This window comes from Nyctereutes procyonoides, unplaced genomic scaffold, assembly GCF_905146905.1.
Source record: "Nyctereutes procyonoides isolate TBG_1078 unplaced genomic scaffold, NYPRO_anot_genome, whole genome shotgun sequence".
NCBI classification, from domain to species: Eukaryota; Metazoa; Chordata; class Mammalia; order Carnivora; family Canidae; genus Nyctereutes; species Nyctereutes procyonoides.
In genome coordinates this window covers 62395267-62414084 of record NW_026575043.1, presented here as the reverse complement: position 1 = coordinate 62414084, position 18818 = coordinate 62395267, and the positions used below count along the sequence as shown (strand labels likewise).

Below are 18818 nucleotides of genomic sequence, written 5' to 3'. Positions count from 1 at the left end.
CAGAGGTTAGGGACTTGCCTTGGATCTTCACTCTTTGGGATTTCTCTCAATTTCTATCATCTCTGCCATCACTGAATGCTGACTTTTAATTCCACAATCCAGCAAGACCACCACTTTCTGCTTGGACTCTATCTCTCATAGAAGTGAGCTGGGCAGTGTTGTAGAGAGAATAAAAAGGAATCTGGTTAAGTGTGGGTTTTGCTATGTGTTTCCCTTCTTTCTAGGCACTGATCACATGGTGTCCACATCCTCTCTACCCACTACTGTAGGATGAATCACACTGGACATGTTCATGGGAGGCTTTTTGAAATGGTTCTAGGTGCTTCTTTCCACCACAAGGTGTGGCTGCTTTTCTCATTGCTGGGTATTCTTCCTAAGCCAAGGAGAAAGACCTGGCTCTGACAAGAACCACTGATCACTTTCATCTTCTGAATGCTACCAGGTCATGAGGACGGTGGTGAGGCAATTAGGGGAAGTGGTACCCCACAGTGTCTCCAAGAGCCCTGGCAGGAATTCAGCTTTGAGTGGATGAGTGCCTCCGTGATCAATCCCATATTTGGCAGACTGAATCCATCACAATGACCAGTCACAGGGAAGGAGACAGACAGCCCTCAAGGTTGATGAAATCAGCAGTGCTTAGGAAGGAACAGTCACCCTCAGAGACAGAAAACAGACTCATCATCACTAAATCCTGAGTCTGGTCAGACATATCCAACTATCAACAGCCTCCAAAACAAGTGATCCCCCCCAAAAGGACTGTTCCCTTTAGAAAAGTCTTCCACTTCCGGTATAGAGGCTGGCGATGTCAAGATCTTGTATGGGAGGGTGTCCGGTGCCTTTGGAGTCAAGTTGAAACAAATAATAACAATAGTTAGCATAGAAAGGCCACTTACTCTGAGCCTGTGCACTGCTATAAGCACTTCACCTACACATCAATTCATTTATCTCACAGCTTGTTGGCATTGGCTGTATGGATGATTGGATGTATGTTCAAGACCATGATTTCTCAGGAGCTTGTTCATGATTCAATCTGATGCAGATATTGCTGATGGGCAGCCCTCTTCTGATGGTGATTTGGGGACCCAGGCATGTCCGTATCATGTTTTCACCATTTCCAGTATGTGACTCATGAGGCTATCCTCAGGGGCATCTCCTTCCCAGACAACCAGAGGGGGAAGGACCATATAAGTTCACCTGGGGAGACTTTGGTGGGCTAGCCTGGACATGGCACCCACCACTTCTGCCCACGTTCCTTCAGAAGTCAGCCACAGGGCCATGTCTTACCAAAAGGGAAGTTTGGAAACTGAGCACAGCTGTCTGAGCAGGAGTAAAATAATAATACGATGACGATGTGTGAGTAAATATCAGTTGTTGCCACCAGGCGCTATATTATCTATTTCATAGATAAGGTAACTAAGTAAAAGACAGTCATCCAAGGTCCTACGTCAGTAACTGGCAGATCTGAGACCTGAACCTGGGCAGGCAGGCTCCAGTGTCTACTTTCCTATCTATGTTCCATCCTGCCTCCGACTTTTTCACATTTCTTGGATGACACAACTGGCTATCTTGGTTCTAAGGCAAAGGCCTTGTATCTAGTAGTAGCCAAGTCTGTGCTGAGTGGGTGAGTGGATGAGGGAATTGTGAATGAAAGGACATCTGCTCTTTGAGTCAAGATTCTAAACATGCCTTTCTTTGGCAATGTGTCACGTTTAAATTAACCCTCCAGGTCGAATTTCACTTCTGAACCAGGTTGTGAATGAATTTTGAAGAACTTTATTACAGCGTGTTATTAAGAGTAGAGTCATATCTGCCTTTGCAAATGGGCTGCAGGGATGCGTGGGTGTGAATCCTGCTTCCAACACTGAATAGCTGAGTGACTTCCCTTGAACCTGAATTTCCTCACGTGCAAAGTGGGGGTGCACTGGAATCACAGGGTGTGGTGAGCATCATGCGGTGTGAAGGACACAGGAAGAGGGGAATGTGTGGCATGGAGCGAGTCTTCAGTACACAGCTGGCATCCTCCTACCCAGAAGTGCACACCTTGGGGGAACTGTAGCAAGGTCTTGGAGTACGCAGGACCCAGAGCTTTCCTCCTGGGTGTTATGCATCCATTCCCTTCCAAATGAAATGCCATGTACGTTTGAACAGGAAGATGTGGGAGGTTTGCACCAGACTTTGAGGGAAGGAAGCCACACAGGGCGACAGGCAGCATGACCGGGGCCTTGGCCACTGGCTCCCTGCTGCTTGAACAGGCTGCTCAGCACCTAGTCAGCACATTGGGTGTGGCCACTGCACAGCAGGAAGCATTAGCTGGGGTGACTGGAAAGTCTGTGTGGAGCTGGATTCTCAGGCTCAGATGCTGTTCTCACACCCATCTCTTGCTCCTCAGCTCTGTCCCCTCCCACAGAGTGGGAAGATGGGTGATATGTGGCCCACGCCTACCTTCTCTCAAGTCCACGAACAGAGAGAGGAAGGAAGAGAGGAGGCAGCAAGGAGGGGAGAAGGGAGGGAGGGATCTCTGTCCTCTGCCAAATGCTGGGCTCTCTTGGTGCAGCTGAGCCAGTCCCGTGGCCTGGCTAACTATGTCCATGCCAGAAACAGGGCACAGGTGGTCGCAGAGGGCAGACGGAGGCCCGGGTGAGCAGCAGTGCCTTGGGACATGCCAGGGGCTGTTGCCCTGCTGCCACTCCGCCCACCCACCCCGTGCTCTCCCCTCCTGCCCTGGCCACAGGACTCAGAGTGCTCCTTCCAGGTGAGAGCCCTGAGCATCGCACCACCAACTGCTCACTGGCCAGAGGGCTGGGCCCTGAAAGCTCTGCCTTCTGTGCCCCCAGGCCCTCCGGCGCCCCCACAGGATGTCACCGTCCACCCTGGGGCCACCCCAGCCACCATCCAGGTCTCCTGGAAGCCGCCGGCCCTGACGACATCCGGGCTGTCCAACGGGGCCAATGTGTCTGGCTATGGCGTGTATGCAAAAGGGCAGAGGGTGAGTTCTGGTTGGGGGGTTGCACGGGGACCGCCGGAACCTGGAGCGGTGAACACAGGGGAGGGGCATGCCCCCAAGATCAACCAGCCCTTCCTGAAGAGCACCCGCAGCTTCTCCCAGGCCCTCCTCCCTCCCAGAACACTGACAGCCCCCTTCTCCCCTGTGGCTCCTTCTTTCCAGAATTCTCTCTGCCAACCTCCCACGCCCTGGGCGGTTCCTGTTCTTCTCCCCTTGGTACTGAAAACTCACCTCTTGACCCCACAAAATCAGGGCCCCCTCAATGGATGATGGGCTCATAAACTCCACCAACTGTTGTTGAAAAGGTGGCACCTCCAGCCAAAGTGGAGGGGGACACATGCGCATCAACACACAGCTGGCCCCGCTCCCAGAAGCAGTGTGTCCTTAATTCCGCTGTAGGGACCCCATATCAGCCCAACCTCGTCCCAGTGCATGACAGGGACATGGACCCAGACAAGGCTGCCTGGGGGAGGCTGGAGTGAGCTTCTGTGCATTCTCTATTCCCCTCCTGTTCCCACCAAGGAGCCAGGGGTGACACGTCAGGTGCAAGTGCCTATCTGAGCTATTCCTACCTGGTCCTTGGGAGCTGCCACCTGCAGGGGTGTGCTCCTTCTGCTCCCCTCCCCCCCAGAACCTCCCTCTGCTCCCTCTTCTCCAGGACTCCCCTCTGTTTCCCCTCCTCTTCCAGGACTCCCTTCAGCCCCCCCTCCTCCCCACTGCTCCCCCTCTGTGGGGAAGCCCACAGGCAGGCTATGCCTGTACAGATGAGGTGCTGTCCTCGCTCTATGGCAGCAGGAAGTCCATTTGGTTCCCCACCCAGCTTTGGCAGTTTACACCTGGTTTCTGATCCTCTGAGGCCTCATGTCTGTATCTGAATTGGTCTGGACTGGGAAGGGAAGGCATGGCCCTTGTTGGTGCCTGGGAACCTCCAACAACTGCACATGTTGGGTCTTCGGAAGCCCCTAGCCTGCTCCTCCCTCCGAGGCTCCTTCCATCTTCAGGCCGGGCGTGTGGTTGGGCTGGGCATGGATAGGGCCCCAGTGTCCAGGCACGACGGGCTGTCAAGTACAGGGGGAGAAGCTGCGGGGACGCGGGCTTCCTGTGACGGGCATTCTCTGTGTGCAGGTGGCCGAGGTCATCTCCCCCATGGCAGACAGCATAGCTGTGGAGCTCGTGCGGCTGCGAAGCCTGGAAGCCAAGGGCGTGACCGTGCGGACCCTCTCTGCACAGGGCGAGTCCACGGACTCCACCACCGCTGCCATTCCCCCTGACCTCCTGGTGCCTCCAACCCCCCACCCAAGAACTGCTCCCACACCGAAGCCCTTAACAAGTGTCGGAGCCCTCGATACCAAAGATGAACACCTGGGTCCCCATATCACAGTGGACGAGGCCTGGGAGCAGGGTCGGGCTCCAGCCCCGGTCCACGGGCACATGCTGGAGCCGCCCAGCCTGCAGGGCTCAGGCCCGGGGAGGCGCTCCCCCTCGCCCAGTCGGATCCTCCCGCAGCCGCAGGGCACCCCGGTTTCCACCTCGGTTGCCAAGGCTATGGCCCGGGAAGCTGCGCAGAGAGTGGCCGAGAGCAGCAGGGTAAGGCTGGGCTTGTCGCTGCTTCCATGGCACCTGGAAGGCAACCTGTCCCTCATCCATCGGCACCCGTGAGGCTGCAGAGGGGGCTGCGCAATGCTGGTGCCCAGGGGCTGCCTGGCCTGGGAGGGAGGGATGCCCATGCCATGCAGCCTCCGTTTCCCCGCAGATTGCTTTCTTGGCCAGATCCTGATGGAATCAAAATGTTTTCAGTATGTGACTCTGGACACGTGTACTTGGAGAAAATGCTTCTCTACCAGTCTGGCTTAGATCAGAAAACAGGCAGTGAGCAGCCTGCTACCTAGGCTCTGGTCTGTGTTGAGGGTCTGAGAGGTGCCTTCTGGAAGTCAGCTCAGAGACCCTCTCCCTGAACGAGGCTCACATCTTAGTTCTGCATGCTTCAGAGCTATAGCTGTGTGTGTGTGTGTGTGTGTGTGTGTGTGCACGCATGCATGTGTGTGTGTACACACGCTCGTGGACATGTTTGCAGACACAGAGACCTACTTATGTGCACATATAGACAGATGTGTATATACACGTGCATCTACATATATCCCTACCGGCAGACATGCATGTATATACATATACTCACATGTCTGTTACTGGAAACTGTCCAGGCCGTGGGGACGGGGAGCATTTGGATTATGGTGGGGCCCTATTCCAGACAAGATATGCAATGAGACGTGACAGTTAAGAAACACCTATGAAGTGTGTCCCCCATCCAGGCCTTGGAGAGTAGAATCTGGAACTGGACTAGACCATGTGCCCTACCACCACCACCTGGGACAGAGTTCCCATCTTTTCCTCAGGTGTACCATGTCTGCTGGTCTCTCCAGGTTGGTGACCCCTGGCAGCGCCCTCTCTGACATCCATGCTGATGCTGGAGGACCCCCACTTCCTGGAGGTCCCATGGGCCGGGTTGGCCTGCCTCTGGGGTGGGGACCGGGCCAGGGAACCTCAGGAAGGGCACAGACCCTAAAGGTCAGAGCTAGGTGATACAGGCCATATACAGGACAGCCAGGAGGGATGTGAGGTGCAGTGATAGCTTTCAGGGCCTCCTGAAACACTGGGAATCCAGGTTTTTCTGTGAATTCTCCCATTTGGTTCAGTATTGGCTTCAAACACTTAAAAAACAACTAAACACTAATTTGTGACTTCCGATGAGGGAAGTGCTTCCAAGTATGCACACTTATCGTGGGCTGACCACCTTTGTGTCATCGTCACAAAGCAGAAGCCTGACTCTGCATGTTGGGTGTAGGGAAGCTCTGTGGGCAGGCGGGGCCTGGCAGTGGACCGTGGCCCTCCAGTCTTTGGGATGGCAGCCACATATCCTGCAGCCCTGAGACCCCCAGGCATGTCCCCAAGGACAGGCTGGAGCCAGTCTCTGGGGCTGCCAACTACCCTGCCAGGTCACCTTTCAAAAGCATGGAGAGAAAGCGAACCTCTGAGTCTCGTTTTTCAAGAAAATTAGTCGATCAGGTCAAGAGCTGGGCAAAGGAGACAGATGGAGAGAGAACTCTCTGCTGGTATCCCTAGGTCACCTCCAGCAGAGGCAGGAAGTGGTTCTGGTCAGGGGCAGGGGGCAGTGCATCAGAGGCCAGGGCTGGGCTACCCAACACGGGTCCCTGCCTGCAGTAGCTCCCAGGAGGGTGGGGGGCTGGGCGAAGGAGAGGCTGAACCCAGAGGATACGGGGACCTGGAGGCCCCCTCCCCCTCCCAGCCCCTCCTGACAGCTTCTTTCCTTCTCCTTCCAAGCTAGAGAAAAGGAGCATCTTCCTGGAGAGGGGCAGTGGGCAGTACATGAACTCAGATGAGGAGGACAGCTATGACTCCCCGGACATCAAGAGGAGAGGTGCCTCGGTGGACGACTTTCTGAAAGGCTCAGAACTTGGCAAGCAGGTGAGTGTGGGAGCGGGGTCCCTGTGGGCCTCCCCAGCCACAGTGCCCTGTGCAGGGTCTGGAGCCAGAACCACTGAGGCCCTTGGGGAAGTTTGCTTTTAACAACGCCTGTGCATGTGTCACCTCACTTGGGACAGTTCTAGAAGTCCAAATGGGAACCTTTCACCCCCCGGCTGCCCTGTGCTGACACCTGGCCATTAGGGTGTTCTGTGGGCCAGGTAAACCTACAGATAATCATCTGGTCAGCTTAGAACCCACCATTTGTTCATCTACTTTTATGAATCAGACAGATGTTTGCTGAGCATCTGCCATGTGTGAGGCACCATGGGAGAACCTGAAATGAGAGGGTCCACATCCTACACCCAGAGCATGAACTGTCAGTGCTTCTCCTTCCAGACCAGACTCTTCCAAGCAGATGTGTCCCGCCTTGTGTTTTGTCTCCAAATTTTGATCATGTGCTCTAATAGAAGCATCCTTGATTGGACAAGAGATGGAAAGGGCTGGAGATTCAGGGGTGTCAGGGAATGAAGACACTGCAGGGACCAGGTCACCTGAAACCAGCAGCACACATGAGGCAGGGCAGTGTCATGGCCTCAGGGATGTTGGACTCACACACGAGGGGTCACATCCTGGCCCTGCTGCTGCTAGCTATAGCTCTGCAGGCAGGTCACCCAGGCTCTCAACCAGCAGGTTCTTTGTCTGCAAGATTAAATAATTCTACTTGCCTTAATTTTAACAAAAGACACAGAATGCCCAACTATAATGACGAAGGTGATGAAGACATTTCCCCACCCCGAGATACAAGAAGCCTCAGGTAGGAAGTTGTCAGGCTGATTCAGCTAGCCAGTTGTGTCTGGGTTCTCACTTCTGAATTTTCCGCACTTTTGATAGTCCCCTCTTTGCTACAAAGTGGCTGCTGAAGCTTCAGTAATCACTTCCTTATGTGACAGCACCCCAAGAAGGAAGGAAGGGACAGATAAAAAAAAGAGGAGGCTTTCTTTTCAGGTACTTTGCTCTTAACTGGAAGAAAAGTCTTTTCCAGAAGCTCCATCAGATGTTCTGCTACTTCTCACTGGGCAGACTGGGATCATGTGCCCAGCACCAAGAGAGGAACAGGATTCCTACCAATAGCTTATGAGTGATGTATCTGGCCAGCAACAGACCCCTCCTTCCATCCCATGAGTTTATTCTGACATCATTGGGTTGGAACCAGATGAGACTCTATCCTTGTGGAGGGGAGTTTCCTGTACACCCGGGGAAGGCTGAGTGAAAACCAGCCTGGTCTCTGTGTATTTAAAGACATTTGTCGTATGTCTTCTACTTGGCACCAAGTGAGAGAATTACAGCTGGAGTAGCTTCTACCCGGAGGCCACAGAGGCTCAGGCTGAGAACCTTCTGGGCCACTTCTCCCCGCCGAGGCTTGCAGAGCCTCCTGCCTCCTTCGCAAGCCACGAACTTAACATGGCCAGAAGTGCATACGTGTCTTTATCTATGGTTGTAAATGAAAACCAGTGTATTCTTTTTTAAAAAAATTTATTAATTCTTGAGAGACTCGCACTCGCACACACAGACAGAAGCAGAGACACAGGCAGAGGGAGAAGCAGGCTCCTTGCAGGGAACCCAATGTGGGACTCGATCCCAGGACCCTGGGATCACGCCCTGAGCCGAAGGCGGATCTCAATGGCTGAGCCACCCAGGCATCCCAAAAACCAGAGTATTCTTAATAAATGTGTCATGGGCTGCTATGAAATGCATTTGTCCACCAGGAATGTAAAGAAACGTTAACACCATCTAGCAGAAATAGAACCTGTTCATAAATCTGAGCTTGTCAGGGTGTGCAGTTGTTGCAATGTTACTTATTTGGCTTTAAATACTCGAGATACTGAATGTGGGACACTCTGAGTGAGCGGGACGCCAAGCCTCAAGCCACCCCGACGTCACGGTCCTGGCCAGGGCTGTCGGTATCTGTGTTCCCATGCACATTACCATGTGTGCCCTTCATCCTCAAGGAGGCTTTTCCATTACGTTGTTACTGCCTCCTGCACGCACAGGCTCCATCAGGCGTCCCTGACCAAGATGGGCCCAGGGTGAGCCTGGGCAGTGCGGGATGCCCACCTCCTGCCCGGATGGGGCTGTTCTCCAGACAGCCCAGGGTGCATGTGTGTTAGACTATATGGTACTTTAAAAAATCTTACATGTCTGTATATGGTGCACATACATGCACTTTCCCACCAGCCGCTGCTCTCCATTGCACACGTATCATGTGCCCGAGTACTGCTGCCACCAGAGCCTACAAGGGTCTCTCCCTGTTCCTGCTGACTCGGAGCTAGCAGACCTGGGCAGGCCATCTCTGCCCTCCTGGTTCCCTGAGCCTGAGAGATGGGGACGTCCAGGCCTTCCTCTCCATGACAGGAGCAACTCACACATGCACACACACACACATGAACAGGCATATGCATGCACTCGCACACACATACACCCGCACGCACACATGCATGCACATGCATATGCACGCACACATATGCACACACGCACGCACATGCATACACACATGCATATGAATGCACACACATACATATGCACAAATGCACACCCACACACATAAGCACACACATATGCATGCACACATGCACTCACACACATGCACACATATGCACACACACATATGCACACATGCACTCACACACATGCGGATGCACACACACATGCATACACACATGCGCGCACACATGAGTGTGGGGCTCGCAAGCAAACAGAGCAGGGGAAGGTTGCAAGGAGAGCCTGGGTGGCCCTGACTCTGTGGGGCTCCATAGTGTCCCCTTATCTTGGCCACCAGCCTCACTGCTGCCATGGAGACGAATACCACACGGAGAGCAGCCGGGGCTCTGACCTTTCTGACATCATGGAGGAGGACGAGGAAGAGCTCTACTCTGAGATGCAGCTGGAGGACGGGGGCAGGAGGAGGCCCAGTGGCACATCCCACAACGCCCTCAAGGTCAGTGGCCCTTGGTCACCGGCTTCCTCTGCGCGGCCTGGAGCTGCCGTCCCCTGCCTCTTTGCTGGGGCTGCAGTGGCTCCAACAGGCCTTGTTCTACTGGGGGAAGCCCATGGGTTGCAATCGGCTTCTTCCTCATGGTTGAGTTTGTGTTCAGGAATTTCTCCAACCTCCTGACCTGCACTTGGCCCAAAAGTCTGGGAGGAGGGGTTTGGGAGAGTCTGTCTGAACCCTCAGGGTGCCCAGCTCAGTACCAGGAATCTAGGGGGAAGGAACAAATCAGGGAAGCCCCTGCCCTGCCCCAGCCTCAAGTGCTAATTGCAGAGCCAGCAGCTGGAGAGTAGGCCTTGGAGCAGACGGGGGGGGGGGGGGGGGGAGGCCTGGGGACCAGCTGCCCAGCCAGGGGGTTTGCACATCCCATGCAAGGAAGAAGTTGTGGTGGTAGGTGCTTCAGGGGGCACGGAAGCCAGAGGACTGCAGGGCGCCAGGGCCAACCCACACAGGCCCCTTCCCAGACACCGCCCCCCAGGGCCTACCATCCTCCACTTCCACCCCCAGTGTGGCCGCCACTAGTGGGCGTGATGGGGGTCACCTTCACGGAACCTGGGCATGAAGCCTCCAAGGAGCCAAGGAGGAGGCTTGCCCTCGTGTGCATGCCCAGGCACTGGGCGAGCAGTGTGGCCGCGGTCCTCCAGCTGTCCCCACCCTGGGGGGAGAGAGACAGCTGCTAGGACCCTTGTGGGCTTTGCAAGTAGAAAAGCCATGGAGAGCAAAATCCCAGTGAGGGATTAAGCACCCGACCGTGGACTTTCTCTAGAACAAAGGGGCATGTGTTTTGAATAGTGGATAGAAGGTAGCAGCTCTGGCTCCCAACGCACTGCCTACTTGCGTAGATAAGACTTAGATGCTCGCCCAGCAAAGGCCCCTGGCAGGGCCTTAGAGTTATTCTGTCGCCAAAGAACATGCTGGAGTCCTGTGCAAATCCCATGTGGTGGCAGCTCCTGCCACTCCTGGTGGCTCCCCCGTGGCTTCCCATCAGCTCCCAAGGCATCCCTGGCCAGCAGAACTCATCCTTGAGGGAGGCAAGCCCAGGCCTCCCCCGACTCTCCCATGCTTTGCCCCAGAACCCAGCTGCCTGCATGTGTTCACAGATAGGCTGGGCGAAGCCTATATCTGTTTCCCCATGATACTTCTCCTTTTGATGGAGAAAGCGCCAGGGAGGGCACTTCCTGCAAATAGTTTAGCAAAGAAGCAAAAGTTTGCCTTCTGTCCCAGGGAGAGGCCCAGAGAGCAATGAGTTTTGTGTAAAACCCCCTGGCCCAGTGCTGCTGTGCCAGCTGGGGTGGCCTCCTGGGGGAGGCCGCCTGGGAGCTGACAGCGGGCAGAGTGGCTGCTGATGGCTGCAGGTTCACCTGGCCTTGCCTGTACGCTATTTCTTTTTTTCTAAATTCTGAGATTTTACAGGCTGATCTGGACTTCTGAGTTCTTTAGAAAGTCCGACAGTTTGGGGATCTGACATTGCTGGGCTCAGCTTCCTGCCCATGACAATTCCCTGCAGCTGAGCCAGCTTCCACCTACCCTGGGAGCCCCCAGATTAGACCCCTTCCTCATGCTAACAAGCACACGGTGGGTGTCAGGTTAGCAAAGGGGAGGGTTTGGGTCAGCAGCCAGGGAGCCCTGCCGGGCCTTACCACCAGCACTGAGCTCCAGCCCCTGCGCCCGCCCGCTCAGGTGAATGCACCAGGGTCGCCAGCTTGCAGAGCCCCAAGCGGGACCCCAGGAGGAAGGACCTTGTCTGGTGAGGCAGCCCAGGTGTGCACCCTGCTCAGTGGGCGTGGAGGATGGGCTCGGGGATGCCCCAGTGGAGAGGACCTCTGCAGGGCCGGTGGGCACAGAGTGACCAGGCACTTCCTGGTGTGGGGCGGCTCCGCATTCATCCACCAGCAAAGCGAGGGAGGCAGGGAGGGAGGCCCGGGCAGTCATGGGCACAGCCCCGTGGGCCCCACCTCTGCCACCAGGACCCCCTCGAGGCAGCCAGTGGGTGCGGCCTCCTCAGGGTGCAGGCCTCCGAGGGCTGTGCCCCCTGCTGCCCCCTGCCCCTGCCTCTCCTCTGCTCAGAGCACCACCTGCTCCAGGTGACCATGACCGCGGTGTGCCCCCCGACACCACCCCCTCCCCCGCCCAGGCACCATCTCTTTAACCTTGTGTTCTCATTTCAGAGCCGGGTCAGAGCATGCCTTTTGCCCCACGAGTACACACATGCTTGCTGCCCCTCATCGCCTCTGAGACTAATTGTGTCTATTTTCTTTCCTTACCCCCGTGTCACTTTGGTCACACCCATGTTAACACACCACCCCCTTAAGGAGTGCTTTCAGAGTAGCCCCACTGAAGGAGCCTTCCTGGAGCGGCCCGAGCACCCCCAGCTGACCCACCACAGTAAGAGGCTGTTCAGTATCCCCGAAGTAGCCGAGGAGGGAGAGCACCTGGAGCTCTTGCACAGACAGGGCTTAGGGTACTCGGCCAGGGCCAGGGCCCGGGCCTGCAGTGGGGATGAGGCCCCGCAGGCCTCTTGGCTCCCAGCCAAAGCCAGGGGCCCTGGGGGCGGCCCCCCTGCCAAGGACGTCGTCCTGGAAGACAGAGGCTGTCGGTTGGGCCGCGTGGCCAGCAGGAGCCCCGACAGTGGCCTGGACTGTGGCAGTGAGGAGGAGGAGCTGCGTTTTAGCTTCAGAAGCACGGCCAAGTGCAGCCCAGGCCCTGGGCACTGTCCCTGTAGAAGCCTGAGGCCTCTGCTGGCCCGGCGGCGGACGCTGACCCGGCAAAGCAGCATCGAGGAGGACTTTGGGGAGCAAGTGGACCCCAACGACGTCATCAGGAGCGATGACACCCACCTGAGCCCAGAGAGATCCACCCCCAGGAAGTATGGCTGGGAGGAACCCCTGGGTCACCACGGCTCGCGGGATATCTGGAAGAAAAGCATAAAAATGCCCGACAGTAGGGCCACTGCCCCAGAGGCACCTCCCTGGGTTGCAGAAGGCCCTGTGGTGTGTGAAGTAAACTTCCTTCTCACATCTGCTTGCCAAACCAATCCATGTTCATTCTTTTACCTGATTTATTTCTGTTGGTGTCCATCCCTGGGGAGCCGCTCTGCGGGCTTGTCTGTCATTTCCATGCATTTTGATTTAAGTCCCATTGCTTCCCAATCTTCGCCCATGCTGACGACCCCTTTACTTTGCTTTAGAATACTGACCCCCTCCTCACCCCCAGAATCAGCGACAATTATGGCTGCTTCAATTAAAGGACAACTGAATCTAAATTTTAATTAAGGGTTAGCTGAACTATGATGATCCGAAAGTTTGGCAGCATGTGTTTTCCAAACGAACCCCAGGGGACTTGTCACCACTGTCACCACTGACACCACTGAGGATACTTTGTCTTATTGTGGTTATAGTTTTTGGCTGGTGATGTGTTTTGGTCTTCATCTGTAACTGGAAAAAACAAAGGAGCAATTATTGAAGAGATCCATTTTTACGTATTGTTTTCAAAGTGTTTTTTTTTTTTAAAGCTCTTCCTCCTTCCAGGGGACAGTTTTCAGAATGAATTTTTCATCATCAGCTCTAGACACATCCTCCTGCCTTGTGTGTTCCAGGCTTATTAGCAGGTTGTCAGGAGTAGGGGTTCATTCAAGGCTTCATTCATCTTTATACTGTGTCCCCTTTCCAGAACATTTGCCCTTGTCATGCTGAACTTTTCCATGAAAACACAGGTGAGCCGCCACCAGGCACCAGGCCTTGGGTCTGAGCCCTGCGGTCGTGGTCTGTCCACACCAGGGCGCCGATCTGGAATCCACTGAGTCACCTGCCACCTGCAGCCCACAGCCCGCCCCACCACCTAATTACTGGGACTCCCTGACCACCTCTCATTCCCTGTGTCCCTGAGAACTTTCTGACCCAACTACTTACCAGTGAGCTGGACGTTTCGCTGTGATCATCTCCTATGATTCTGACCTTTAGTGCAAGTTAGAAGCAAACCATCCGAGTCAGCCCTGAAAACCGATTGGCGTCTTCAGATTAGGGCCACGATGTTGCCGTGAGTTTCCACGCCGATAACCCACAGAACCCTCTGCCTTTGGGTTTTACTGACCTCACACCCAGCTTCGTCTAAGCGGGGTGTTTGGAAGTGCAGTCGCCCCTCCGGTGGGCGCGGCAGGGGGCAGGCTGGCCCGAGGCTAGCTAAGGGCCGTGTGTGGTCAGAGGTGCCGCAGCTGTGACAGCTGAGTTTGACCCGCTCCCGCTTTGGTTCCAAGTGTTTGGCTTTGGCAGCAGGGGCCGCAGAGAACACTGCCTCCCAAGAGTCCCTTCTTGCCCTCACTCCTATCCGTGTGTCAAAAAGCGACTCTGGCGTAGAGGACAGGGTGCCTGGGGCGAGCAGCTTTCTTCTCTTCCAGGTTATTCAGCTAACCTTTCAGTTAAAAGCTAAGTTTAGTTGCCTTTAGAGCTTCTGCTTCTAAGTTGAATTGATTTGGCTAACTTAATTCTCTTGTTCCCCAAGGCTGGTGAGACTTACCCCTCTGTTGTTGTTTTGTCTTTAGATTTTAGGAAACCCAGTGTCCGCAGGACGGGCCGACAGGGCGGATCACGTGGGCCGGAGGTTCTCCCATGGCAGTGCTGGTCCTCAGAGGTCCCGGCCAATGACGGTCCCATCCATCGGTTAGTGGGCCTCCTCACTGACACCTTTCTCTTTCTTCCAACCACAGAGCACATGGCTGCTCAGTCTTTGATCTGAACATGTTTAGAAACTCATTAGGAGTAGCATTTCCACCATGTACAGAAAATTCTCCGTTATTTATGGCAAAAAGAAAGCAGAAAGAGCTTAAGACAAAATAAAATGTTCTCTAATATCATGTTGGCTTTTTATGTCAGTCTTCTCAAGTGACATGAGGCCAAGTGACAGGAGACCTAGGAGAATTGCAGTGTGCTGCCTCTCCACGTCCCAGCTTGTCCTCTCACGAGATGCTCGTGGTCAAAGAAGCAGGAGCGGCAGCTAAACTCCAAACATTTATATAAGCCCGAGTAACGGAGAGTTCTCTACGTGCATAAAATGCTTTGGCAGCCAGGGCTCAAAGTGACAGGAGACACCACGAGGCCTGATGTGTCCTCGGGAGCACAGGCCGCCCTCCTCCACGTGGTTGCCTCCTTGCCCGTGTGCCCTCCTCTGGCACCCTGCCCACTCCTTCCCTTCCTTTTTGGAATTGAGCCAGTCTTGCTGAAAGCTGTCATTTTAGTCACCATAACCGACCCAGTGGGGAAGCTTGGAGGGGAAGACTTCTACTGTTGGATCCACCAGAACAAATTGTGGCAAAAAAAAAAAAAAAAAAAAATTCCAAAAAGTATTTGCAAAAGGTGATGGAACTTGGTAATCAGCCCAAACTGGCCTTTTGTGGAAACGCGCACACACTAGATGACAAACCAGGGAGAGCAGTGCAGGGAATAGGCGCACCAGGCCCCGTGATCCAGGGCTCTGGGGGCGGGGGCAGCAGAGGGGCTCCCAGAGCCTGCACACAGGGCTCTAGTTGGAGACGCACGGCTGACGTTCAGGGGCCAGTCTGCCTCCTTTCACACCAGCTAAAAAGAAAGACAGATGTGATGATGTAAAACAGAGCCTCTAAAATGTCCTTTTTCCAGATTTTTCTTCCTTGTAGTGTCCAGACAACAGGGACAAAAAAGTTTCCTTTTCCAACTTTATGGTTTTAGAATGTTTTTATCTATCAGTAAAAATGTCATTGAATGTTAAAGATCCTTAAAAAAAAAAGAGCCTTTTTAGTTAACTGAAAACCAACCAAACATGCGCAGTCCAGCCTGGCAAGTGCTGGTCTCTCTGGTTCTAGATCACCTGGCAGGGTGACAGCTGGCTTCGGTGCCCTAACCCATGCCACAGCTCTCTCATGTGCATGTCATCTGTGTGTCACCCCCTGTAACAGTCACCGAGCCTGCAAAGGGTGTCCTGGCATCCAGGGTGCATAGCCTGCGGGGACTGGCCATCTGTAGAGCCGAGGTGAGGCAAGGCTGGGGCCCCTGAACTGGATTTCAGAGTCTTCACTGCATCGTCACCGTCAGGTGTGAAGATGCAACAGGGCCCATTGCATGAATGGCTGCTGTTCACATGGTTGAAGCATTAATGTCGAGGGCACTGGGGCATGGTGTCCTCTGTGGGGGTCTGCAGGGCCTCCCATCCCCAATCTCTGGGGACAGGGAGGGACCCTCTGCAGAAGGGACTAATGACTGCTGCAGACAGCCAGGTGGGCGAGGAGAGGTCCAGCCCCCTGACCCTCAGCCCCAGGAGTCTCTGACAGCCTTCTGACTGGGGGTGTCTTACAGTAGAGATTTCAAAAAGGCTGCACACATGTTTTCATCTTAATAAATCACTAGTTAAATTAGCAGAGAGAAATGCTAACGTTTTAACCAAAAAAAAAAAAAAAGTGCCTTTTAATGCAACTCAAGAAATCCATGATGGTTTGGTTTAATTGTATGTCCTTATCATGTAGCATCACAATAAACCACATAAAAGCATGATTAATATCAAATGCTTTGATTCATACACACACAGAGAGTATATAGCTCCGATGTCGTAAATTCTTGATCCTACAATCAGTGTGAGGAGGATCTCAGGACCCTGATCTGTGACTCGCAGGAGGATTTAATCGGGTGTGGTTTCTTGCTTCATCATGGTTGGTCTTTGCATTTATCTGTGTGCCCTTAGGGCACCAGTCTGCAAGGTGCCCCACTTGAGAGGACCCCATTCTGACCAGGGGACTGTGACCTGTCCAGGGTCTCCTGTTCCCTCTGCTGTTCTGGTGACTGAGCTCGCAGAACGAGGATGCATGGCACGTTCTGGGTGCCCAGGGAGCACAGATTAAAAAGGAATAAATACATGAAGCTTGGCACTTTAGAATGCAGACCCACATGGGTTTCCCTGTGAGGAGGAAATGAAATGCCAGATTCCCTTTTTCTCGTAGAGATGACAGTGGACATTAAGTGAAGGGGTCAGTCTGGGTCAGGTGGTGAGGGGCCTGTCCCTCCTGTACACCTGATGCTTATTCTCGCAGTACCAGTGGACTTGGGAGCACTGATTGTGCCTGTGGCATGCAGGCCCTCCCTCCTGCCCAACAGACCCCCCCGACCCAGCCGTAGTGACCCCAGTGCCAGGCCACTTCCACCTCAGGGCAGAGGGGATGAGTGTCCACGCCAGGTCAGACCAGAGCTGGAGGTAAGTCCCTCCTCATTCTGGCTTCCCAGCTCCCCCCTAGTGCCTGGAGAAGCCGGGCCCCACAGACACAGTCCATGGAGGCCACTCTTCTCTTCCTGTGGAGGTCCGGGTGCACCCTCTCTGGAAGAAGAGGTAGCAGAGCCACCTCCTACTCACACCAATTTACACACATCCACACTCCCCCCCCAAACCAGAAGGGGTTCATGGGGCAGGGTGGGTCCCACCACCACTCCCGATACCATTGCACAGAGACTCTGGCCGGAGCCTTTGCTGGGACCCAGCCTCGGAGACCGTCCCTGGTCTGCGTGCCTCTTGCAGCACAGATGCTGCTTGGGTGAAGACAGGCTTTTCTGTATCAGGGTCCCCGAGCTCAGGCCAGCTGCCAAGGGTGTGCACTCCCGTGCAGACAGCTTCGAGGACCACGGCTGTCATTGTGGGCCAACCTTTTGGAGCTGACCCAGCTCCCGGCCCCTCATGCTGTCTGCCCTCGGAGATGGGTCAAGAACCCACTGGGCGGGAGCCTCTCCCCTTCCTGGCCCGTCTCCATGGCACTGCTGGTCCGCGCTGCCAAGGGCGCGAACTCAGGAGAGATGGCCCCGCTCTCATGTGTGGATGCTTTTCTCTGCCTCAGTGCTGCACATGGGCGTACGGAGGTAACCAGGTGCTTGGCGTATTTTCACACCATTTAATTGTGGTAACAATGAAAACCAGAGGAAGAGTGTGAGATCTTTCCATTGAGCCTAAACAAGATCAGAACTTCACGAGCCAGTGAAGGAACGAAGCTTGTTCCTGGCAGAAGACAAAGTACTGAATTTCTAGATTGTCTGGGCATCCTGAAAAAGACCCCGAATTTAAATAATGCCAACAGTCCACTGCATTTTAAAAATCAACCTTTCCTATAGTTAAAGTGCTTTTTATTTTTTTGACGAATTTTTTTTCCCTGTGATGTCCTCCCGTCTGGGTTCTGGTCACCGCAAGCCTGACTGTGCTGAACCGGTCCCAGGGGGACAGGACAGCACTGTCTGCCAGCGGATTCCCTCCCCTGCTTGCTGCAGTGACATATATTATGATATCTAATCTAAGGTGGAGTTTTAGGAAGAATGCATTTGTCGCTTCTTATGCATTTAGGGACCAGTGAGTAACTCAGAGAAGTGCCCCAGACTTGGACTGATGCGCGAATGCCTTTTGGTCACCAGAGGGGCTGTCCCACCTGCTGTGCTCAGCAGCGACAGCCTGTCCTGCGCTCAGTGCCACAACAGCTACCTGCTTTTCAAGCCCGTCTGTGATGATCTGCATATTGACCACAAACTTATTTTAAAAGACAGAAGCTACAGTGCCCCCACCATCCCCGTCTTGTAAACCATATTTCATGCAACAGCACAGGTCTCTAAGTCCAGTGGAAGGCATGGCCGGCAGGAATCACCAACACTCTGCCTTTGTCTCCACATGCTCCCAGATGAATACAGCGAGCGGGACCACCTTTCTCCAGACTTCTACGAAGAGTCAGAAACAGACCCTGGTGCCGAAGAGCTCCCAGCCCGGATCTTCGTGGCGCTTTTTGACTATGACCCTCTCACCATGTCCCCAAATCCAGATGCTGCAGAAGAAGAGCTTCCTTTTAAGGAAGGACAGATCATCAAGGTGGGGGCCCGGCTGGGGGCCACCAAAGGAGGGGGCGGGTGCTGTCACCATACTGTAGTTCCTTAGTTCGTCCCAATGTCAGGCTTTTTCTGTTGCATTAAATATTCAGCCTTCTGACCAGCAGGGAGGAGGGACCCTGTGAGTCTGAATTAGGAACAGGAGAGAGAGCCTGGTGCTCAGTCTCACGGAGAAAGCCATTTACTATGGATGGAAACATCGATAGGCAGAGTCTCAAAGTCCTGTCTGTGGGGTGGGGTCTCATCGCTCACGCCTTTCACTGTGTGAGTTCAACACACACATCTGGCAGAGTGAAGCCAAGGCCTTGACTTGTGCTCCCCACTGACTGATGGGAGACCAGTGGGTTGTCCAAAGCCTGGGGCAGAAGCTGGCTTTCAGAGGTGTAGTCTCACGGGTGGAGGGTAGGTGTGCACA

The 18818-nt window shown here is 54.3% G+C and overlaps 1 protein-coding gene across 2 annotated transcripts in view; it reads left to right on the top strand.

Moving 5' to 3' along the window:
* Positions 1 to 18818, top strand: part of RIMBP2 (RIMS binding protein 2) — a 218397-nt gene that overhangs the window by 187486 nt on the left and 12093 nt on the right. Inside the window, exons 12-18 of one of the 2 annotated variants that reach the window (XM_055323132.1) lie at positions 2835 to 2986; positions 4130 to 4591; positions 6344 to 6487; positions 9324 to 9482; positions 11846 to 12523; positions 14071 to 14188; positions 18202 to 18386. In XM_055323132.1, the coding sequence (XP_055179107.1) occupies positions 2835 to 2986; positions 4130 to 4591; positions 6344 to 6487; positions 9324 to 9482; positions 11846 to 12523; positions 14071 to 14188; positions 18202 to 18386 (1898 nt within the window). The remainder of the gene's footprint in view (positions 1 to 2834; positions 2987 to 4129; positions 4592 to 6343; positions 6488 to 9323; positions 9483 to 11845; positions 12524 to 14070; positions 14189 to 18201; positions 18387 to 18818) is intronic. The other variant, XM_055323130.1, reaches the window with a different exon arrangement.